Source organism: Melanerpes formicivorus, unplaced genomic scaffold (genome assembly GCF_026170545.1).
Source record: "Melanerpes formicivorus ecotype bairdi unplaced genomic scaffold, bMelFor1.0.p_v2 SCAF_30, whole genome shotgun sequence".
Lineage (NCBI taxonomy): Eukaryota > Metazoa > Chordata > Aves > Piciformes > Picidae > Melanerpes > Melanerpes formicivorus.
Genome location: NW_027142382.1, coordinates 7,694,443 through 7,719,613, shown reverse-complemented (window position 1 = coordinate 7,719,613; position 25,171 = coordinate 7,694,443). Strand labels below are relative to the sequence as shown.

General features: G+C 41.6%; 1 protein-coding gene across 6 annotated transcripts in view; it reads left to right on the top strand.

Annotated features, from left to right (window-relative positions):
- Positions 1-25,171, top strand: part of PKNOX1 (PBX/knotted 1 homeobox 1) — a 59,377-nt gene that overhangs the window by 6,861 nt on the left and 27,345 nt on the right. For 2 of the 6 annotated variants that reach the window (XM_068155192.1, XM_068155188.1), the window contains exons 2-5: positions 6,765-6,846; positions 11,014-11,115; positions 13,715-13,842; positions 15,233-15,404. In XM_068155192.1, the coding sequence (XP_068011293.1) occupies positions 11,065-11,115; positions 13,715-13,842; positions 15,233-15,404 (351 nt within the window). In that variant the 5' untranslated portion in view covers positions 6,765-6,846; positions 11,014-11,064. Of the gene's footprint in view, positions 1-6,764; positions 6,847-11,010; positions 11,116-11,833; positions 11,855-13,714; positions 13,843-15,232; positions 15,405-22,689; positions 22,761-25,171 lie in introns of those variants that run through there. The other 4 variants (XM_068155189.1, XM_068155190.1, XM_068155193.1 and 1 more) reach the window with 4 other exon arrangements.

Sequence of the window (25,171 nt, the reverse complement as noted above, 5' to 3'; positions counted from 1 at the left end):
GGAAGAGAGATTGAAGCTCGGTGGAAATGTAGTAGGCCTGGAGTCTGAAAAGGATGGTACTAGCAAAATTACAAATGATCAGAAGCGGAGGGGACGAGGTGAGAAAGAGGACAAGCCATACATTGTCGTGGAGAGAACAATGGAGAAGGGCAGTACCTGGCTGAAGAGCAGACAGAATGTTGATAGAAAAATAAGGGAGCACAAAGACTGTTGGCAGCAGGAACAGAAGTGGCTAGAACATGGCACATCTTTCTCACAAAAAATAGTTGAATTGATTGCTTCTAGTTCACCATTACTAAAGATCTGTGGACTAAGTGGAGCAGGAAAGGAAGAATTTCTATGTAATCACTATTTTGAAAATAAAATAACTTCATTTTAGAGCCTGAACTTAGTAGCAAAACAAAGTTGTTTGTGTTTGACCAAATACTAGAATCCAAAGAGGGAAGATTCTGGAGAAGTTACTGACCAACCGGAACCTGATTTGATGAAGGGTTGTGTGACCAAGATTTTGTGTTGCTTTAGTTTGTTCAATTAGTTCAAGTTAATGCCTGGTTCATTGAGAGTTGTTATTTCTGGAACTGTAGAAGACAGAGAAACAATTGACAATGGAACATCTTAATCTTGATGAGGTGTTTAAATGCCAAAACAGCGTAGAGGGGATTTTTGTATGTGTTGAACATCTGAAATCCATTTTAAATGCATTTAATAGTTAAAACTCTTCCTTCAGCTGTGCTTTAGTAACATTAGGAATTCAGTCTTTCATAGAATCATTAGAAACTTTAATGGCTTTATAATGATGCTGGAAAACTTACATACACTCACATAAACTGCTTCCTAATACTGTACCATATTCAATAGCAGTAAAGGCATAGTGAGATTGGTGGTTACTCTGCTCTTCTCTATGAAAGCACATAGTATAAATACAGAACCAGATTAATTTCAGTCACAGTTTATTGGCTGCTGATACAAATAATGATTAAAATAGGATTTCCTTTTGCTTTGGTTTAATTTGCCTGGAAGAATGTGAAAAAATGAGTGTCTCTAGAAGCAAGAGATTTCACTCCCTGCTTGTATGGATATTCCAGAGGCTTCAATGGCAGAGGACCTGAGTTGTGTCTGGCACATATGCAAACTTATTGTTTATTCGTGGGGGGGAATATGAAGGGTGGTGTTCCCTCCCTCTCTGCAATTGTTTTTGAAAAAGTAATTAAATGTTATTAAGTAGGAGAGTTAAACCAGAATCCATTCCAGCTGGAGAATTGCTGGTACATGCCCTCTGGTATGTAAGGGCATTTTGGTAGTCTTTCTAATGCAGTTCTCTTACCACCATGGCAGCAAGGCAGATAATAAGTTACCTTCTCGATTTGGGGTCTAAAATGTTACAATGGCAGCAATATTGGGTAAATACTGTCCTGTAACAAGTAGATATGTATTGAAGATTCATGCTATCTATGCTAGGATTCAGAAGCAAGAACCATGGAAAGTCCTTCAGTTTGCAGTGTTAATAATACAGGAATCTTCATTTACTATGTGAATATTTGGGATGGAAGAGGGAGTAATGGGAAATGTTTTTGCTCCTCATACTGTAATCCCTTGGGAGTCTTGGAGCAGTTAAAGGTGTTTTTCTTTCCCCCAAGTTTTGCTTTCCCTTTCCCAAAATTTCTGTTTAATCTCCTAAATTCCTTACTATTACTTTGTGAAGCTAATAAAGCAGAGTCAAATTATAGTGTGAAATGGGTAGGGGAAACTGAGATGCTTTTAATAGAAGAATGAGGTTTTCGTTTTGCAGAAGGTGGAAGAGCAAGCTGAGGATTTCCTTCTGCAGTGCCAAGAGCTACCTGGAGACAGAATACCTAGCACACTGAGGTGAAGTTATTTCCTGACTAGACGGGATAGGATTTCTCGTTAAGAAGCGCTCTGGTAAATTGATGATCACATGTACCATGATTATGCATGCTTCCCAAGAAATATGCTTGTGCAAACAAAAAGGATGCATGAAGAATCAAGAAGCTGAAGTTCTTCACAGGACCCAGATGCTCTTAATTTGACTTCAGTTGTGCCTTGAGAAATTTGTATTGCCTTAGAAGACTTTCATATTCATTGTATCAGTTACTGCATATGTAATGTTAGCTTGTAAATTGGCACGGTTTTTATAACACTTTTTTCATATTTGGTACCTGCAAATAGCATTTTCAGGATTCCTTTAGAATAGTGAATACTGAAAGCAGGGGAAGGCAAATCTCTTCTTGAAATCGCAGTATCACTAAGGTTGGAAGAGACCTCGAGGATCACCGTGTCCAACCTGTCACCACAGACTTCATGACTAGACCATGGCACCAAGTGCCACATCCAATCCCCTCTTGAACACCTCCAGGGATGGTGACTCCACCACCTCCCTGGGCAGCACATTCCAATGATGAATGACTCGCTCGGTGAAGAACTTTCTCCTCACCTCCAGCCTAAACTTCCCCTGGCACAGCTTGAGACTGTGTCCTCTTGTTTTGGTGCTGGTTGCCTGGGAGAAGAGACCAACCCCTTCCTGGCTACAACCACCTCCCAGGTAGTTGTAGAGGGCAATGAGGTCACCCCTGAGCCTTCTTTTCTCCAGGCTAAACAATCCCAGCTCCCTCAGCCTCTCCTCACAGGGCTGTGCTCAAGGCCTCTCCCCAGCCTTGTTGCCCTTCTCTGGACACGTTCAAGTGTCTCAATATCCTTCCTAAACTGAGGGGCCCAGAACTGGACACAGGACTCGAGGTGTGGCCTAACCAGTGCAGTGTACAGGGGCACAATGACTTCCCTGCTCCTGCTGGCCACACTGTTCCTAATGCAGGCCAGGATGCCATTGGCCTTCTTGGCCACCTGGGCACACTGCTGGCTCATGTTGAGGCGGCTGTAAATCAGCACCCCCAGGTCCCTTTCTGTTTGGGAGCTCTCCAGCCACTCTGACCCCAGCCTGTAGCTCTTCATGGGGTTGTTGTGGCCAAAGTGCAGCACCTGGCACTTGGACTTGTTGAATGCCATCCCAATGGTTTGTTTGGTTTGCTTTGTGACATTGCGTGGTGATGCTTGGAAGAGAGCTTGTGTTACAAATACTTAGTTTGGTTTGTTAAGATGGGATGATAGAAAAACAGGATGATATGAAAGGTTAATAGGACAGCAAGGCAGTATATATAGTGTTGCAGTGGTGTTGCTGAATAAAGTCAGTGTTACGTGGTATCTATGCTCAAAATCCTCCAGGCAAAGAAAGGTTGCTGGTAGCTTATAGCATATTTCTGAAGAAATTGAACTTTGGTGGTAGACTTCAATTTATTTTTCATTTTCTTAAAGTTGGGCTTTTTTAAAAATGTGCTCTCATATTCATCAAGATTAATATATAAATAACTGTATTGCACTACCAAACAATAAGGGGGGGGGGGGGGGGGACACACACACGACTGCAACAAAGTAAATCTCATTTTACTGTAGCTGAAGATTGGGTTTGAGTCTTTTTAGGGCTTGTCTTCCAGGGAAATTGACAAGCATAACTGTTGTGTAATAACTATTTAGTTCTATCTATATGGTGCAGCTCCTTGAGGGTGGTGTTATATTCCTGAACAGGAACATCATCTTTCTAAAAGTATAACGTTCTAAACAATGACTATGCTTTATAAGTGCATAAGGTAGAGGAAATGGAAGACACCATGCTGTTGAATGAGGAGCCCATTTTTACTGAGTGCAGTTTTAATAAACTTGTATGCATTAACTTCACACTGATTTGTTTGTCTTAATTTTACTGAATATCTCTTCATGGGCAGATTGATAGAGATAGATAACCACTGCAGCAGAGGTAGAATGAATCCCTGGTGGCATGTTGTCATGTATACTGTACATGTTACTTCATTATTACTATTTGAATCTATAAAAATAGTGACATATCTTAATACCTGTTTTATTTCTATGCCTGAATGTGTGCATAGGTCTTGTTTCTTAGTAGCTGAAGTGCAAAATGAGAGAATGACTGAGAAGGGAATTCTTCTGTGCCTGAATGAGCAAGGTCATGTTTTATTTTGTAGTAAAAACTTTAATTGTGATGTAGTTCAAGTGACAAAGCAAGTTGCCTTTGCTTTTTATTTCATAGTTAAGTATTTTCTTTATTATGATAACATGACTTTATAGCTTGTCTGCAAGAGGAATAAAAGGAAGAAACAAATTTGCAGTAGCAATTCCAAGTTTAGGCTTCACAGTGCCTTTGTGTTGTCTTCATCCTTTAACAGGTCTATTTCCTCCCTCTTCCTGCCCACACTGAGCTATGCGAGAGAACATAACTTGCAAGCTCCAATCTTTCTTGTTTTCTTGCTTGATAGAAGTTTTAGTGTAGGCTGTAGTCTTAATTGCTGTCAGGTGTCTCTTGCAAGAAGGCAGTATGACCGCAATGTCCCCTGGCTCCTTCTCAGCCAAACCTTTTCCTCTGCAGTATCTTTCACTGGGCCTGCATTTTTTTTCAGTACATCATTCTTTCTGCCTTTGATCTCTCATACACTGTATAGAGACTTGACTGTTTCCAGAGTTTCAAGTGATGGTTTTGCAGCCAAGGACTACTTCTTCATGCATTATTTTTGACTGGCCAGGTCAAGCAGCAGTACCACAATCACTTCCTTGCTGTAGTTGTTTCTGAATGAGGGGAGCAGGTTTTTCGGATTTGCAATGAGGAAATAGTCCCTCTTCATGTCTGAGCAGAATCAAGGAATAAATAATCCAAACTTATCTGTCAGTGATCTACATTTGGAAGATGCTATGAATAGTGAGAAATCCTCTATTTGAAAATAGCCCAGTAACTGGTGGTTACAAATTTCTATCAAAATTATAGAGGATAAATAGTGTGTGGGGAAAAAAAAGGAGTAAGAGGATACACTTGCAAAATGAAGGTAGCTGCAAAAATGAGACACTCGTGGTTTGGGGACATAGCTCTTTGACAATTTAAGAGAAAGTGGTAAGAAGTTGTGATTCATAAGAAGTTGATGTCATTTGTCCCATGAGACTTCAAGACCAGGTGTATTGGTCTGGCCTGAAGGTCCTTCTAGCTCACTGTTTAATCTCTAACCAATGGATGAAGTTTATATATCTTATAACTATTCAGAGGATCTTCCCTGCTCTTTCAGAGCTAGCTAGTTGGCAAAACTAGGAACATAAGAACTTTGTGAGAAACACAGATAATCTGATTCAAGATCTCACATGTGTGTTTTAGCCATCATATAATTTCAGGTGGTCTTTGTGCAACAACATTTAATGTTTGGAACTTCCCTTGAGACGGTTTTGCAGGCTTTACGAATGCTTTTCAGCAGTTGTGTTTTCTACATACATTTTCACAGCCTTTGCTACTTTGTAGCTTTAATGTATCAAACAGGTGCTATTAAATATAATTAAAGTAATTTTAAGTGGTGTGTTTTTGAAAGCTTTTTAAAATTGCCAAATAATCCTGTAGCAGAACCCATCTGCACAGAATACACGATCCTAACAATGGTTTGCACCCCTTCCTATAGTCTCAAGTTTTACCATGTCACAGATTACTTGATCATAGCCACGATTAGAATACATTCTATGGTAACATCAAAGCATGATTATAAAGAAGGTTTTAAAAAGTCTTTCAGCTTTCTTGATTTCATGTCAAATTTTTAGAACACTGAGTTATTTCTAATTGCATTTTGTAGTTTTATTCTGGGGATGTGTCTCATCTAGTCTAAGCAGACAGACAATTAGCTAAGGAGGGAAGGTTAAACAGTAAGCAAGATATCACAGCATCACTAAGGTTGGAAGAGACCTCGAGGATCATCGAGTCCAACTTGTCACCACAGACCTCATGACTAGACCATGGCACCAAGTGCCACGTCCAATCTCCTCTTGAACACCTCCAGGGATGGTGACTCCACCACCTCCCTGGGCAGCACATTCCAATGACCAATGACTCTCTCGGTGAAGAACTTTCTCCTCACCTTGAGCCTAAACTTCCCCTGGCACAGCTTGAGACTGTGTCCTCTTGTTCTGGTGCTGGTTGCCTGGGAGAAGAGACCAACCCCTTCCTGGCTACAACCACCTTTCAGGTAGTTGTAGAGGGCAATGAGGTCACCCCTGAGCCTCCTCTTCTCCAGGCTAAACAATCCCAGCTCCCTCAGCCTCTCCTCACAGGGCTGTGCTCAAGGCCTCTCCCCAGCCTTGTTGCCCTTCTCTGGACACGTTCAAGTGTCTTGATGTCCTTAAACTGAGGGGCCCAGAACTGGATACAGTACAATAATAATTTGAAATGTAACCTTCTGTTAAAAGTATCAACAAAGACAAAGGAATATTGATAATTGAAGGAATATGATGAGGAAAAGTTCAAATAGCAGCATAGGATAATGGGTATGTTAGGGAGTATTACAAGTGCAACAAAAGAAAATCATTTGCAAAACATGCAAAATCCTATCAGTTTAGTTAAAAGTGGGGAGGGAACCACAAAATAGAATAGAATAGAATAAACCAGGTTGGAAGAGAACTTCAAGATCATTGCATCCAACCCTATTATCCAACACCACCTAAACAACTAACCCATGGCACCAAGCACCCCATCGAGTCTCCTCCTGAACACCGCCAGTGATGGTGACTCCACCACCTCCCCGGGCAGCCCATTCCAGTGGGCAATCACTCTCTCTGTGCAGAAAATAAACCAAAATATTTTCTTTAATCATATCCAGTCTCAGAAAGTATGTTCTGTTTTGTCATTTCCTGAACATTTCTCTCTTGTTCTTTAGGTTTCTGTCTGCTACATTATACGTCAGTGGGTAACTCTGCTGGAACATGATAATGCCGTCTTCAGCCCATTGATGGAAAGGGGTGAGCAGCTTTTTGTCTCCCTTAGAAAGCACTGTCCCCTGGAAGCAAATACCTATGCATTTTGTTGAAAAGCCAATTCTAGATGCTGTTCATATGTCAGTCAGGCTTGCTGTTTTGATTTTTTTTTGTCTGTTTCTTTTTGACTTTTGATATCAAGATGTACATTCTAGAGCAAGGGTTGGGACTAAAGTTAAATAAGAATGAACAAAGAGCCACGCTGAGTCTCTTTGTCCTCCATTTCTCTCTGAAGAGCTTCAAAGGAGTGTATATGGGCAAAATGAGAGAGAACACTTACTTGTTAACAAGGCTGTTGGGTAGTTTCTTCACAACTCTAAGGCAGTTAGTGGTTAGTTTATACCCTGAAGCATAACTATTTATATCTCTTATAAACATCTGTTGTAGTTTGTATATGTTAAAAATGATACTACTGAACTCCAACAGTTTACTTGCACCTTGTGTTAATATTACTGGGTGGTCCCTTTGCTCTTAATTATGAAGGAGTAAGTAGAGCAGGGGAAGAGTGATATATGTTAAGTGATCACTTTGTGTACGTTTCATCTCACTTTTAATCTCTTCTCTTAGATACTCCGTAACCTGCACAAAGTCTTCATACTTCTGATTATGATTAGCCCTCTTAATTTAGCTTCCTTTCTACTCTGCTTGACCTTCATACTTACTTTCACTAAAGGCTAGGCTGCAACTTCTTTCCTTTCTATGTTTCAGAACAGAGTTCCCTTTCACCACAGATATCAGTGGAGTTTCTGATGGCAGTGTATGCATCAGCTTGAACATTTCCTTGGGTTTTTCTCACACTTTGTCTTCAAAATAAACAAACTGGGAGCGATAGAATTGTGAAACATGAAGCGAGTGGCTGGCTGAAGCCTCTGGTTATTTTTGTTATTTGTAACTCAGTGATTATAGCACAAATGCACAGTTTTTCTTTTACTCACTTTTGGTTTTATTAACAAAGTGTAATTGGCATTTTTAAAGCTAGGTTGTCCAGAAGTTGTATGTTCTTAGGCCATATAGTATTTGGTGTGGCTGTTCTGGTTAAAGACGGTCCTGCTGTGAGTTGGTAATCACCACACGTGAGCCAGAAATTACCACACTAATAGGTCAGCCAAGAGCAGGGGTTGTATGAGTGCACAGCAATTTGCTTCAGACAAAGTCAGCTGGTTTACATCATAGCCACCTTTAACAGTGGGTTGAACTAGCCTAGCTGACTTCATGTAAAAAGGATCAGAAATAGTTCTTGTGTTCTGTGAGCTCAGGGGTAGAGCTGTGGAAGTAATTAGCTCTGGCAGGGTGGCAGTGATAAACATCTGGGAGCGATACCAGCTTCATCTAGCATCGTTGTTTGCAGAATGAACATCTGCTTAGGCTGTGTGTCTGCTAGCTAGAACTGGATGCTGTGTTCTAAATTAAGTTGTAAAAGCCAAATGTGTAAATACCTTTTCAGTTATTTTTCTTAAAGTTTAACGTAGTTCACTTCTTACTGCTACTGGATGATGAGGAGATAGTTCTCTTTAGCAAACCAAAGTAATTCCTTAGTTAATTGCTTCAATTTCAGCATGTGATTAGCTCAATTTGTTCTTCCTTGATTTGCAGTGGTTGTCTTCGCTAAATCTCATCAGTTCCTATCTTGCCTAATCTTCTACTGTAATTATAAGTCAGAGGGGAAGCTCTGTAGAATCCTTTCCAGCTGGTCCCCTGGGAGAGAATAGGGCAAAAACCCTTCTTGAAATCTATGGATCTAGCTCAAAGCTGTGTAGCTCTTTCTTCCTTTGTGTAGCCTGAGGGATTTCCCAGCGTGCAAAGTCTCTTCCGTATGGAAATCTGGAAGGAAGGGTTGGTCCAGCTTGTCCACTTCTCCAGAAATTCTTGCCATGTCTTTATTGTCTCCAGCAGTTTACAAGGGTTATCTTTGTTACTTCCCTCTCCATGTTGTCCTTTGTGTCATTAACTACCTGAAGGGAGGTTGTAGATAGGCAGAGGTTGGTCTCTTCTCCCAGGCTACCAGTACCAGAACAAGAGGACACAGTCTCAAGCTGCACCAGGGGAGGTTTAGAATCAAGGTGAGGAGAAAGTTCTTCACCGAGCGAGTCGTTCATCATTAGAATGTGCTGCCCAGGGAGGTGGTGGAGTCCCCATCCCTGGAGGTGTTCAAGAGGGAATTGGATGTGGCACTTTGTGCCATGGTTTAGTCATGAGGTCTGTGGTGACAGGTTGGACTCGATGATCCTCGAGGTCTCTTCCAACCTTAGTTATACTGTGAGACTGTGATTAATATGATCTCACATCCTTGCTAACTCTTAAGATACTCTTCCTTTTCTGTGGCTTTTTACCCCTTATTTCCTCATTTCTGACCAAGAACTTCATCTTTCTTCCACAGATATTTTTTGGTTTTTTAAATTGCATTTTGTGAGGAACTTCTTCAGCTACTAAAACAATCACTAAATAGTGCTGACTCTGTCGAGCTGTTCAGTTAAACTTCTATTTTGAGAGTAGTCTGTGCTGTGGATATTACAGTCAGAAATTAAATGTGTGCTTTTTGAGAGGGAAGAAAAGCAGCATTTTACATGTGCCCACTCACTCTATAAATACAGAAAGACACTACTGCCCCACTTGTAGCTGCCATTTTCTGAAAGAAAAATGTTTAAACATAAGGCAAACACCAAATAGGCTGATGTTTTAGAATGTGTCCTCTTGAGGTGTTTTGAAAGATCTCTCACTTGGCTATTGTGGCAAATGTTAATTTAAGTTTAACATATCACCACCACCACAAAGAACATCAATCAATCAGTGAGTTCATTTATGTTACTTCCTTTATTTTGGTGGAGAAATCAGTAATATTTTTGGAATTTGAAGAAAAAGATACTGATGTTCTCTTAAAACAGATAGGCAAACTAGAAAACCCTTTCCTTAAAACTGTCAGAAAAATCTCTAGAATAGAATAGAATAAACCAGGTTGGAAGAGACCGTCAAGATCATCGTGTCCAACCTATCATCCAACGCCACAACTAGCCATGGCACCAAGAACCCTATGAAGTCCCCTCCTGAACACCTCCAGTGATGGTGACTCTACCACCTCCTTGGGTAGCCCATTCCAATGGGCAGTCACTCTCTCTGTGTAAAACTTCCTCCTCACCTCCAGCCTAAACCTCCCCTGGTGCAGCCTGAGACTGTCTCCTCTTGTTCTGGTACTGGTAGCCTGGGAGAAGAGACCAACCTCTGCCTGTCTACAACCTCCCTTCAGGTAGTTGTAGAGAGCAATAAGGTCACCCCTGAGTCTCCTCTTCTCCAGGCTAAGCAAACCCAGCTCCCTCAGCCTCTCCTTATAGGACTTGTGTTCCAAGCCCTTCACCAGCTTTGTTGCCCTTCTCTGGACTCGTTCCAGCAAGTCAACCTCCTTCCTAAACTGAGGGGCCCAGAACTGGAGACAGGACTCAAGGTGCGGCCTAAGTTCAAGCCTGCAGTGGGCAGTAGTGTCCTCCCTACTCTAGTCATGAGGTCTGTAGTGATGACAGGTTGGACCCGATGATCTTTGAGGTCTCTTCCAACCTTAGGAATACTGAATACTGAATACTGAACCAGTGCATTGTACAGGGGCAGAATGACCTCCCTGTTCCTGCTGGCCATACTGTTCCTGATAGAGGCCAGGATGCCATTGGCCCTCCTGGCTGCCTGGGCACACTACAGGCTCATGTTCAGCCTACCATCAGTCTTTACTCCTTTCATCTGCAGACTGTATTCTTAAGAAAAATGTACTTTATCATAGGAGTTCCAAAACTGTAGCATACCTTTTAGCTAGTATTCCACAAGCTGCTTAAGATGATATGTACATGTTTTCTATAGATAGAATCTTTTTCAGTTCTGCAAGCACATGCAGAGTCAACATTTGCTTGGTGTACACAATGAACCCTACCAATGAACCCACTTGCATTTTCTGTTGTGGGGTTTGTTGTTTTATTGATTTGGGTTTGTTGCGGATCTTGGGGGGGTTTGTGTGGTCGCTTTTGGTTCGTTGGGATAAAAATGCATGTAAATATTGTCAGTAAACCCACTGATTTTTTTTTGGGGTGGAGGAATGCATACATCTTTCATCTTTTAGAACTGAATTTCAGATGGTCGCTTTTGTAACTGACTTTTTGTTTTCTCTTTTAAAAGAATATGTGTTCATGCTTATGATGATTTGAAGACACTTGTGTTTTATTAACCATGATGGCAACACAGACATTAAGCATAGACAACTATCAAGATGGACAACAGGCAAGTGTGTTTTAGTTTCTCTATGAACTAGCATAATTAGCAAGGGAAAAGAAGCCTGCTTTGGCCTTTGTTTGCAAAACAAGACCTTGTGATAAGCTGCCATTCTTTAATACCTGGGTGCTTTCTAATGGCTTGGCTGATTCTTGTGTGACTTCACTTCTGCAGGAATGGTTAGTTAAGGAGTTTTCTTCCAAATCTACTGTAGGTTGTTTGTGTACTCTAATGCTCCTATTTTTAGGAAAGTCAAACAGGCATCCTTAATGTGTGTTTGAAATTTTGGTGTTCTGTGTCTTCAGTTCCAATGGATAGTTGACATTGAGGTAGTCATAAACCTGTTGGTCTTGAGCAAGTGAAGGACAAATGTAGTTCTCTAGAATTATTTGCTACTTTGACTACACTTAAATGTGTGTCGTTATGCTGCAGGCTGAAAATTATAATTTTAAATTAATTTCAATGAGATTATTAATGAAAATTGGTAGTTAGAGAGCTTGTCTGTAGGCTTCCAGTTTCTTCAGTTAACAAATGGCTAGAATAATGCAACATATTCAGATGTGTCTGGTGGTGACGTTTCTTTTTGGTACAACAGGCTGTACATTGCAACAGTTTGAATTGCTAAATTAAAATACTGTTAACTGGAGACAAGTCATGTGGTGGCCTGTACTCTGAAGACCCATTTTTACAGAACTGTGCACCCCTAAGCAGTAAATACAGCTACTTCTGTTAGCAGACGGCAACAGTGGTGAGCAGTCAGAAGAAACAGTGCAAAATTTCACTCTCTTACAAAAAGATGTTTGTCTGAATGCAATCTGGCTTTACTGGTCTTTGTTGATGTTTGGTTCTTCTGTTTTGATTCTGATTTCTCTCTCCCCTCTCACCTATCTTACATCTTTATTCCTCCAGCAAATACTTTCTATCCTGTGACATGTCTGTGAAAGTAGTAATGTGGGTTTGTAAAGAAGAAATTGGGAGATTTTCTTTCTGTTTGTTTTGTCTTTTAAGCACTAAATGACCATGACAGAGAGGTAAATGTGGATGCCTTCTGCTTTTGTAGTTTGGAAGGGCCACCCAGAAAACAGCTTGCAATTTTAAGTGAGCTGCTTCATCCTTGTAGTGATAGAGAACCTTAACTGAATATGCTCTCTCCCTTCAGACCCTGCAGATGTGTGGCTAAACATTTTTAATCACTCATGTGAGTCATCTGGTTTTAGTTTGCTCCTCCTTCTTGTCATTAGCCAAGAAATTAGTTTAATTGCCCTTTTTTTTTTTTTTTAATCATTCTGGCTTAAAAGTCCTCTGCTTGCTGTGGAAGCTTTTTGCAAGGCATTCTGCTGTGTTATGTAGGCTAGGCAGGCATTTTCTCAGTTTCTGATTGTGCTAGGAGGTGGCTTGGCCCTAACAGATAATAAAGCACAAGCTTTTTGGTTCTCTCGGTCATCTTGTTAGGAATAGTATGAATTCCTTTTGTTGTGTGGAAATATTAAATATGTCAGAGCCAGGTTCTCTAATAGCTTCTTGAGACCAGCTCTGCTTTTGGAGGGTTCCTGTGAGTGATGTGATACATACATCTCACAGGAAAAGACGGCAGAGGATTGCATTCTGTATGCTTCCTTTCTGCAGGTGTCAATTCTGGCTGCCTGTGTCTCTCCTCTACCCAAGATAAAACTGAGTAGGGTTGAAGCAGGAAAACAGATTGCAGTCATTTCTTTTCTTCGTACAGATATTCCTAGTGCTCAAAGGGAAGAAAACCAATGAGACTGAGTTGAGAGGCAGAAACTATGACTTTCAGAGGACAAGTTCCTTGAAGACCTTTTAGTCTGAAAGGTATTTAGCTGGAGGTGAAGGGAAAACCGCTTTGGACACCTTCAAAGCACCTCAAGGACATTAGCAGTCTCTAATGCAATTTAGGAGGTGCTCAATAGAAGCCTGTGGCTCTGTTGTTTTTCTATTTGTGGCAGATTGTGTAACAGCCTCTTAAACTGATTTGTAGAAGCAGTTACTGCTCTCTTCTGGTAGCTTGGTATTTCTAAAATAATTTGTTATTACAATATGTAAATTTATGTAATGGGGAAGTGATGCTCCTCATAATCGAGAGATTGGAGGGATGCAGAATATCTCCGTTCTTTGTAAGGAAATGTGCACTTCATGGACAAGAAAGACTCCAGGACCTCTGTTTCAGTATCTCCATATAATGTACAGAAAAGAAACATGCAAACAAACCTTTGTTTCAGTTTTCATCCTAAAGCCATTTTATGCAGGCATCCCCATAAATTTTTTTTTTGGGGAGTAGGGGGGGTAAATTCCCATTTTTTGCTAGCCTACTCCAAAAATAACTACTTCAGAGACAGAGTGCTTTTACAAGTTACTAGTTCTCATTTTAAAGCTGAGTTGAAACTTGAAGTGACCTTTACACTAGCCTTCAAAAAGTGTCAAGGATTAAAAAGAGGGGGTTTGTTGCTGCTGTGCCTTTTTGGGTAAGTGCCAAGTCATACGAACCTTCTGGCAATTTAGTAGCCCTTTGCATTGCTGTTTCCTTAGAAAACAGTACACTTATTTTATTTCAAGCATACAGATTTACTCATAACTTACTCTTTTTCTACAGATGCAAGTAGTAACAGAGTTAAAAACTGAACAAGATCCCAACTGCTCTGAAACTGATACAGAAGGGGTGAGTCCTGCCCCTGTAGAATCTCAAACTCCAATGGATGCAGACAAGCAGGCCATTTACAGGTAGTAACGGGCTTGTGTTCTGTCTTTTGAAGGGTAGAGAATAAAGGGGTTTGTTGTTGGTTTGGTTGTTGGGGTTTTTGTTAATAATAAATACCTTAAAATTGGATAATCCCTTGACTGTCTCAGGAGTTTGCAGGGGAAAGAATGAGATCAAATGAGCTTCGTTGTCAGTCTTCTGTGATTCTAGATGATCAGAAGACTGATTCTTCAGCCAAGGCAAAAAAACCTTCCCTTTATTGTGGGATTCTTCAGTTTCAGCAGTTTTATAAAGGGGGTTTAAAGATGGCTGCCTTTAAAACAAAAGTGAAATTTAGAAGGCTACTCAAACTGCTGAACTACGGTCACTGTTTGTTCTGCTGTAGTTTTTATCTTTAATACGAGATTTTATCGTAATTAGGTTGATCTTTACTCCCTTTTATTTAGGGATAACAATGTATTGCCCAGTAATTAGCTCAAACTGGCTTAACTGTTGATGTATTATTGCCTAATAATTAGCTCAAACTGGATTAAATGTTGATGTATAACCACAATAATTTGCAGTTTTCCAGTGTTAGGAGCTGTGCTAAGTAGTTCAATTTTGATGAGGTTATGTGTTCTTTCACTCCAGGTGCTTTACAAAGACATAATTATTACCAGTTTGCAAGTAAAAATCCCCAGACCAACCAAAACCCACCCAGAAAGCCCTGAACAAACACATGCAAAAAAACCCAAAACAACAACTCACAACCAAAACAAAACCCACTGAAACACAAAAAGAGCAACAAAATACAAACCTCCACCTCCAAGAAAAAACCCCAAACAACAAAAAACCAACAACCAAACCAAAAACCTGAAGCAGAAAAATATATCTGCTCATTTACAGACTTAGAGTAGGAAAATCATCTGCTCTGAGCGTGATTTCATAGGAGACCTCTGACTACAGATGGGAGTTTTTTTTCTCACTTCTATAATGTTACTTGTGATGTATGAATAAGGCCCATATTGAAAAATCATTCATTATATCAGATTTTTTTTCTTTCATCATTTAAGATTTCACTCATCTCATTTGTACATCCCACCCCTTATTTCTAATGCACTGTATCAATGTTATCTCTTGGCATGCAGTTACAGTGGATGAAATAGTTTTTCAGCTTGTGATTGTTCTTTTGTATTTAAGTATACAGATTTTAATGCTTTCTTACCTCTAGATTGTGTGGTAAATCAAACTGAAAAAACCAGAACAAAACTAACTTCCATCATGTGTTGCTGTAGCCAGTGGTGTTACTCACAGTCTCTTCCGAGACTTCTCTGTTTCTTAGATAAGTGAGTGCCACCTAATGTGAGTTAGATGTCTTGTTTCTCAGTTGTGTACACAAGTGAAAATACTCCTGTGTTTTAATTTCTGTTCTAGGCACCCTCTATTCCCCCTGTTAGCACTATTATTTGAAAAATGTGAACAGTCTACACAAGGCTCAGAAGGCACAACTTCTGCTAGTTTTGATGTAGATATTGAAAATTTTGTCAGGAAGCAAGAGAAAGAAGGAAAACCCTTTTTCTGTGAAGACCCAGAAACTGATAATTTGGTAAGCATAAGCTGTTTCTTTTGTTTCTGAAACAATCATAACATTTGTCTTTTCTTCTGATTTCTGATCTCAAATGGTGCTTACAGTTTCTCCTCAAGTTTTTCTTCCTACAAGAGCTCCTTCTTTCTGTTAGTGCTGAGACACATTTTACACATTTTTAAAACTTCTGACCTGGTTTTTCTTTCTTATCTGTAAACTTAAACTCACCCCTTGACAGCTGTTTCTCATCCTAAACTGGCTCAGCTCAGTGCATTAGACATGAACAGAAACAGACACTAGCTGTACCCAGGCTGACTGCACAACATACAGTTAGCAAAAGCATATCATCAATGCAAATTTTTCTCAGTGGTTTTTTTTTTCATCAAGGTTCATCTAGTTAAGGTAGAGAAGAGCTATTGTGAGATGAGCTTAGAAACTCTTCCACATGTACAGTATTTTTCTTAAGTGTCATTGTCTACTTTAGGCTTTCTGAAAGTGCTTCCTGTGGTGAAACTGATTTCCTCAGTCTCTTAGCCTCCCCAGTTGAATCCCATCTCTTGAAAACACGTCTATTGGCATGTTAGCTTCTGAACTGTCTACCTGCCTTCATCTCTTTAGAGTCATGTTGCAGCTAGATTTTATCCCATTCAAGAGGGCTAGAATTACAGAGGTTAAGTGTTTAGTTTCATTTTTGAAATCCTGCTCCTTTAAGGGGACCATGTAATGAAACAAGTCTTCATGTCTAACCCTACCTCATAGGAGAACAGGCTACTTAAAATGTGAAAGTTCACAAACAAAACAAAATGATGGGAGGTCATGAACAACAGAAATAGTAAATTTTTTAAAGCTGATATCTAAAAATATTTATGTGGGCAAATATCTTGTGTGGGAGGCTATGGAAATGCACCTGGAGAAAATTCTTAAACAAAATCAAGACTTAAACAAGAAATAAACTTGAGATGCTGTTTAGAATTGACAGCAGTGTTGCAGTGAACAGGAGGGGCACATACTGTAACACAATGGTCAATTCCAACTGCTTTTGCATAACCTGATTTCTTTCCAAGCCTTTTGTGACCATTTGTTAGTTGACTTCAGTTCTGGGAGTTCAATGTATTCTAGAGAGGGGCAAGCTTTTAGAGCTCTAGCTACAAAGATACAAAAACTTACTTTCTTAGCTGCTCGTTACATCCTTTGAACCGGAGGGTGCAGAACACAGGACTGAATGCTACTACATTGTGTCAATGATCTTAGTCTATGCAAATACAAAATCACCTTAGATTAAATCTTCTTCATGGATAGGTCAGGTTAACACAAATTACTTGCACTAACTCACTTGGAAGAGTACTTTCTGAGAAGCTCTACAACTTTTGACTATGGAACTGTTTCTTACAGAAGCTTTTATTTTCAGTTTGGAAACAGTTGGAGGTACAAATAAGGGGTTTGTGTGACCCAAAACAATGCCCTTCAAAGTGATGGGAAATGAATTAAAGGAGGATGCATAATATGATACATAATGATATTCTCAGTTTATGAATGAAGAGCAGCCATTGGCCATTTTGACCAAAGTTACAACTAGAATAGAACTGAACACTCAAAATCACAAGTTAATATCTTAATCATTAGGTATTTGTGGACAGGTTTTGATGCAGTTTACCTGAGAAATATTAACTGATACAGAGAGCAACTTAATTTTGTAAGTAGAAAGAAGCATTGTCATACCTACTAAAGCAGCTCCATGAATAAACCCTTTAACAAAATAACTGGTGTCAGTGTAGAAATTAAAAATAGAACATGAAAGAAGCACAATAAAGGCATGGGGAAATGCACTGTAATTCCCATCATTAGCGGCTGTCCTAGTGTGAGCAGCAGGGGTGTGAGGTGCTGTGCTTTTAATTTTTTAATCTAAGTGGTGTAATAATGTATTGATAAAATATCCTTAGTCAAATAGGATTGTCTTATGTTTGTAAGCAGAAATAAGTCCTTTAGAATGGCTACAATGAGATGGACTGTCTGTGAAGACAATGACTGGTTAATTCCATCCTATTCTATCAGTGTGAAGAAATCCTTGGAGATTGAGCGCCTTTGGGCCCATCGTTTTAGACCTTTCTTGAACAGAAAAGCACTTGGCAAATTCAGGGAGAAAAAGTGTATTCTTGAGGGGAAAGGTGATAAACACTTAAAAGAGCCATTAGTTTCTGAGGAAGACTGAATCCAGACTTAAAACAGCGGTTCATCACAGATGCTAATTTGCACATGTACAAGTGCTGTTACAGAATGAATTGCACACAGAATTCCCCAAATACCATACCAGAACCAAGATCTTGGACCCAGTTATCTAGAAAGCTGACAACCAGCAATGTTTGTAATTTTGGATTTGCTTCTTGTGGTGGTTTTAGGTTTTTCAACCCACCACACTTCATTCTCCCTTTCACTCTGTAATGTGTTTGGGGTCTTGTTACTGCAGTCAGCAAATTCACATCTGACGGGCTGTGTGCACGTTGGATGGGAATTTGAAGACACTAATAAAATACCCCATGCCTCTTCACAGAGACTTCTTCTGAACATACTTAGCTCTATTAGTTGTAACTCTCAAAAATGAGGTAGTTTCACAGGTCTGCCTCAAGCTTTCTTCATTTGTGATTCTGATTTCAACAGCAATACACTGTTTACCCTTGTCACTCCAATCCCCATCTCTTCTCGGATGCACAGATGAATTCTGGTATTTGGAAGGTAGTAATTCGGGCTCAGAGGATGAGGAAGGATGTGGTTTATCTTGACTTTAGTAAGGCTTTTGCATTGTCTTCCATAATGTAGTCATAGAAACTGGTAATATAGGGACTAGATAAATGAGCAGTGAGATGGACTGCAAACTGGATGGACTGGGTTCAGAGGACTGTAGTCAGTAACGTGAGGTCCAGTTAAAGGCTAGTCATAAGTAGTGATTGGTACTAGCACCAATACTGTTCAACGTTTTCATTAATGACCTGAATGATGGGACAGCATGCACCCTTGGCAAGTTTGCAGATGTTGCTAAAAGGGGAGGACTGGCTGATGACTAGATGCCTATGCCACCACTCAGAGATACTTTGTCACTTTTGGAGAAATTGGCATGTGAGAATCGCCTGGAGTTCAACAAAGGCAAATGCCAGGGGAGGAATAACCCCTCATGCACCAGTACAGTCTGGGGAACAGCAGCTGGAAAGCAGCTTTGTGGCAAAGGACTTGACAGTCTTAGTGGACTCCAAATCAAATATGAAATAGAAATACATCCTTGCAGCAAAAAAAAAAGAATCAACTTGTTTGGGCTGTGTTAGGAAAAGCATTGTCAGTAGGTCAAAGGGCATGGCCCTTTCCTTCTGCTTGACACAGGTGAGAGGCATCTGGAGTGCTGGATACCATTCTGGAGTCCCCATTACTAGATGTAGACATACTGGAGTGAGTCCAGCAAAGGACCAAAAACACAATTAGGGGACTAGAGCATCTCTCAAATGAAGAGCTGCTCAGTGAGCTGAGACTGTTTAATCTGCATCAGTGAAGGTTTGGAGGGGGAGGAGGGGAGGCACTATCAATGCATCCAAATGCCTAATGGGAGAATAAAGAAGACAAAGGCAAACTCTTATTCTTCTCAGTGGTGCCCAGTCAAAGGTCAAGAGGAAATGAATATGGGTTGAAAGAAAGGAATTTCCATAAGAAAAACATTCTCTCTATAAGGATGATAGAGTTGCCCAGAGAGACTGTAGTAGTCTCCATCTTTGGAGACAGTCAGAAGCCAGCTGGACATGGCCCTGAGCAACCTGCTCTAACTGACCTTGATTTGAGCAGAGGGATTGGGTTAAGCTATTTTCCAACCTCCCAACTACTCTGTTTTATGTGATCCTTCAAAGACTGGTTTCCCAAAGATCCAGAATGCCTTGACCTGCTTCAAATCCTTTGGCTGTGCACAAACATGCTCTCACATCTAGCTTGCTTTGGTGGTAGATAGGTCTGTTGTGTTCAAATAGTCCTTCCTGCCTATTGACCTGTTAGTGATTTTAGCAGTGACAAAGACTCTTGGCTTATGTGCTATTCACCTTTGTTGATGGGCTGCACAAATCTGACTGATTTTGCTTGAGATGGATAAGCAAGTATTTGTTTGCCTTGTATTCCTTGGCTGCTAAGGTCAGTACTATCTTACACTGGAACAAAATCAAATCTTTGGCATTGAGATCCTCCTCTGCAGTCATATTGTTAGCTATGACTTTCTATTACTAGGTGCCAAATGAAATCTGAGTGTGAGTTGTCCTTTGCCTGTCCTGAAGGCTGGAGACTCTGAATAGCTGATATTCTGACAGGCTTTTCATTTGTCAGGGGCAATAAGAAGAAGAGCAGGAGGCTTTCTGTTAAGATGTGAAATAACTAGTATGGTTTTTCAGTCTTTTCTTCAGCTTGAAATACTGATACAGTAGCTTTGCAGTTTTTTCTGCCTTGTGACACCTTAATCTATATAAAAATTCTATATTTAAAATCTCTTTTTAGCAGAGAGGGATTCTAATATTCTGCACCTTGGTTATGTCTTGTGTTCTTGCCATCCCTTCCTTTTTAACTCCACTTGAAAAGAGAAGCCAATGAAGACCACTAATTAGAATAGGCCAGAAGGGTGGAGCAAGTAGGCCAGAAAACTTCTTACTTTCCATCTGTGCTCTTATCTAGCCCCTGCACAGTCAATCAAATAACTTGTAAATGCTTACTTGGGAGCAGTCATTGAACTTGGAGCCAGAGCTAAACTTGGAGCTCCAAACCAGCAGGATATCATTTCATGCTCCCTGCTGCCTGTAGGCTGATTAAATTATGAAGGGTCACAGGTACTGATTGTAGGGCCTCTTTATGCTACTAATGCAGGAAACACCTAATTAATTTAGAATGGGAACCATAACACCGAAGTAACATGCTAATCTAGACTACTCAAGTTAGAAGTAACTCTGCACTGCCCTAATGAACTTCCTGCCAGGTCAAACCAACCTCATGTGATCCAAACCAACCAACATTCTGTGATCCTCTGGATGAAAACCAAACTTCTGCTTTAGAATAATCAAAGCATTTCACAGTCTCACAGTATCACTAAGGTTGGAAGAGACCTCGAGGATCATCGAGTCCAACCTGTCACCACAGACCTCATGACTAGACCATGGCACCAAGTGCCACATCCAGTCTCCTCCCAAACACCTCCAGGGATGGTGACTCCACCACCTCCCTGGGCAGCACATTCCAATGACCAATGACTCTCTCGGTGAAGAACTTTCCTCACCTCGAGCCTAAACTTCCCCTGGCACAGCTTGAGACTGTGTCCTCTTGTTCTGGAGCTGCTTGCCTGGGAGAAGAGACCAACCCCTTCCTGGCTACAACCACCTTTCAGGTAGTTGTAGAGGGCAACGAGGTCACCCCTGAGCCTCCTCTCCTCCAGGCTAAACAATCCCAGCTCCCTCAGCCTCTCCTCACAGGGCTGTGCTCAAGGCCTCTCCCCAGCCTTGTTGCCCTTCTCTGGACACCTTCAAGTGTCTCAATGTCCTTCTTAAACTGAGGGGCCCAGAACTGGACACAGGACTCAAGGTGTGGCCTAACCAATGCAGAGTACAGGGGCACAATGACTTCCCTGCTCCTGCTGGCCACACTATTCCTAATGCAGGCCAGGATGCCATTGGCCTTCTTGGCCACCTGGGCACACTGCTGGCTCATGTTTAGGCAGCTGTCAATCGAATGAGTATGTAATGTGAAACATTGCCAGGATTGGAAGAGGCAGTGTATGCTTACCTATAATTTGAGTAGTCTAGATTACCATGTCACTTTGGTATTTTGGTTCCCATTCTGAATTAATCAGATGTTTCCTACCTTAGTAGTATAAAGGATTTCAGCACTGGGAAATTCAGATAGCACCCTCCTGAAACTTAATTTCAAGGATATCCATAAATTTCTAAGCTTGGCCTCTAAACCAAATTTCAACCATTTTTTAATATATGGATGGATTCTGTTCTTTCTAGTTAACCACTCCAACAACAGCTGATGAAGTGACATGGCAAAGGGTCAACACAGAAATTGTAATACTAGGCCTTTTACTTTTGCAGCATTGTCATGGGTCAAGTTGAATCTGCAGCTGTGTACTCAATGCCATGCTGCTGTTGTGCCAGCTTCAAAATGACAGTGCTGGATGGAGCAAAGTATCATGGGGCTTGAAGCTCAGATTGTGACATGAGGGGCTTCCTGTTCTGGTTGCTGCTTCTGATTGCCAGTTTTGGGGTGTTGGTCTTCTCCACTGGGCTGGCTGCTGCATGCTTGGTTGGGGGGTACCCTTTTAGTGCTGCCTTTTGCTGCTGCTTCTGCTGCATTTTTCTGCAGGTAGGCTCAAGTAATTGTGTATCATATTATCTCATTAAATTCCATATCTCAACCTAGAGGGTTTTTTTCATGTGTTACTTTTAGAATCATAGAATCAATAAGGTTGGAAAAGACCTCAGTGATCATCAAGTCCAACCTATCACCCAACATCTCATGACTACTAAACCATGGCACCAAGTGCCACATCCAATCCTTGTCTGAACACCTACAGGGACGGTGACTCCACCACCTCCCTGGGCAGCACATTCCAATGCCTAACAACTCTCTCAGTGGAGAACTTTCTCCTCACCTCCAGCCTAAACTTCCCCTGGTGCAGCCTGAGACTGTGTCCTCTTGTTCTGGTGCTGGTTGCCTGGGAGAAGAGACCAACCCCCACCTGACTACAACCTCCCTTCAAGTAGTTGTAGAGAACAATTTTGCCCCCATCAGGGTGGGGGGAGGGGAGCTCAGGAGAGTGGGCTGGTTTAAGCCAGGACAAGAGTCTTTCCCAAGGCTGACTTTCCCAAGTGCATTGTCACAACAGGGTGTTTGCAGTGAAATGGATGAGAATGTTTCTGTAAATACAGATCAGGTCAGAACTTCTGGTATTAAGCTTCAGCATATTTAGAAGAGCAAGAGATGGTAAGAATTTGGAAAGAGGTAGAATAAATGACACTTTCCTTTGTAAGGCTTTTTCCCCTGGAATGAGTGTTTAAGGTACTCTCTGAAATGACCTGGGCAAAGCATGTTTGATTCTTTTTCTCTGCATACATTCATGTGGTAGTCAGCAATGTTCAGTATCTGCATCACTCAAACAAAAAAACCCCACAACTGTGTTACAGTTTCCATGAAGCATGAAGTTTCTATTGTTGTCTCTTCCTTTGTTTCAGAGGTGTGTAAGATGCCTCTTTTCCTTCCAAGGAGAAGTGTAATGCAGGAAAATGCAAAGTTCAATTCTAATATGTTGAAAGAAAACTAAGAAGCTTCAGTGTTAGCTCCTGGACAGATTTTATCAGCTTGCCTTGAGAGGTAGGAAGTCTTGAAATTCTAGGTATGTCTTTAATTTGAATGCAGATTGATGTTCCTGTCAGAAGAAGTTGCCTTGGGACTGAAGCTCTTCCAGGAGTTCCAGGCTATCCTTAATAAATGCACAATGACAGTGTCTTTTCTGTGGTAGTTACACTTTTGTTCTTCAAGAACTATTGGATGCAAACAGAACTTTGAAACTTTTTCTTCCAACTTCACTGCCTCTGACCACACAGTTTGGACTCTTCAGGGAGGTAGAAGAAATACCACTTTATGACATTTTCCAATAAATATTCAGCTCTTACAGATATGCATGGCACAACATACTGTTGAGCCAAGATTATCCTCTGCCTTGGAGTGTCTTCTACAGGCATCTTCTGGTTGTCAACAATTGTCTTCTCTTTTCTAATTCTTGGTTACTCATGCTGTCTCTGTCTCTACTGGCCTTCTCTGAACGTGGTGTAAGTGCTGATTGGCTACAAGAAGTGTTTCCCTTCTCAAATCCTGTGGGAAGGGAGTAGAAGCTGAAGGATTGTGGTCATACTTACTGTACTAGAAGTGCACTTTCTTTCCAAGAGTGTTAACTCCCTTCTTGTTTTGGAATTACTGCTCTGCATCCACCTTAGTCCTTATATCAGGCATCTGTACCAGGAGAGGTGTTTGTTGTTCAGCCCCAGATCTTGGTGGTCTATTCCTAGAAGAGGTTCCCAAGTGCACATGCTTCTTTCTTGAGGCATGGTCAGCTGTATCCCCTTAATATGGAGTATCATCTTTTGGAGCTTTTTGTCCTTTGCCATCTCTATCTCATTTTCACAGATAGAACAGCCCTTAAAAACAAAGGGGTCCAGGAGGGCTGGCCCTGCTTCAAGAAAGAATTCTTGAAGGTGCAGGACCAGGCTGTGTCAATGTGCCTGAAGATGAGCTGCTGGGGTAGAGGGCCAGCCTGGATGGGCAACGAGCTTCTAAACAAATTAAGGGGGGAAAAAGAGGGTGTATCATCTTTGGAAGGAAGGAGAGGTTACCCATGAAATGTTTAAGGATGTTGCTAGGCCATGTAGGAAAAAAATTAGGGAGTCAAAAACCCATTTAGAGCTTAGGCTGGTCACTTCTGTGAAGGACAACCTCCAGTCCTTAGAGGACATGGAGGGTGATATTGTAACTAAAGATGAGGAAAAGGCAGAGGTGCTTAACGCCTTCTTTGCCTCAATTTTTAATAGCAAGATAGGTTATCTTCCAGAAAACTGGCCTCCTGAGCTGGCAGAGGGAGTCAGGGAGCAGTGTAGTTCCCCTGTAACCCAGGAGGAAGTAGTTAGAGACCTGCTTAGCCACTTGGATCCCCACAAGTCCAGGGGACCGGATGGGATCCATCCTAGAGTGCTGAGAGAGCTGGCAGATGAGCTGGCCAAGCCACTCTCCATCATTTTCCAGCAGTCCTGGCTCACTGGACAGGTCCCAGAGGACTGGAAGTTGGCCAACATGGTGCCCATCCACAAGAAGGGCCAGAAGGAGGAACCAGGGAATTACAGACCTGTCAGCCTGACCTCAGTGCCAGGCAAGATCATGGAACAGGTCATCCTGAGTGCAATCACACAGCACTTACAGGATGGCCAAGGGATCAGGCCTAGCCAGCATGGATTTAGGAAGGGCAGGTCCTGCCTGACCAACCTGATCTCCTTCTATGATCAGGTGACTGCCTGGTGGATGTGGGGAGGCCTGTGGATGTAGTCTACCTGGACCTCAGCAACGCCTTTGACACTGTCCCCCACAGCAAACTGCTGGCCAAGCTGTCAGCCCATGGCTTGGATGGCTGCGATGGGTTAGGAACTGGCTGGATGGCCGAGCCCAGAGAGTGGTGGTGAATGGTGCCACATCCAGCTGGCAGCCAGTCACTAGTGGTGTGCCCCAAGGATCAGTGCTGGGCCCTGTGCTCTTTACCATCTTTATTGATGATCTGGATGAGGGCATTGAGTCCATCAGCAGTAAATTTGCTGACAACACCAAGCTGGGGGCAGGAGTTGATCTGCTGGAGGGTAGAGAGGCTCTGCAGAGGGACCTCGACAGGCTGGATGGATGGGCAGAGTCCAAGGGCAGGAGATTGAACACATCCAAGTGCTGGGTTCTGCACATTGGCCACAACAACCCCATGCAGTGCTACAGGCTGGGGTCAAAGTGGCTGGAGAGCAGCCAGGCAGAGAGGGACCTGGGGGTACTGGTTGACAGTAGGCTGCACATAAGATAGCAGTGTGCCCAGGTGGCCAAGGAGTCCAATGGCATCCTGGCCTGCATCAGGAACAGTGTGGCCAGCAGGAACAGGGAAGTCCTTCTGCCCCTGTACACTGCACTGGTTAGGCCACACCTTGAGTCCTGTGTCCAGTTCTAGGCCCTTGAGTTTAGGAAAGATGTTGAGTTGCTGG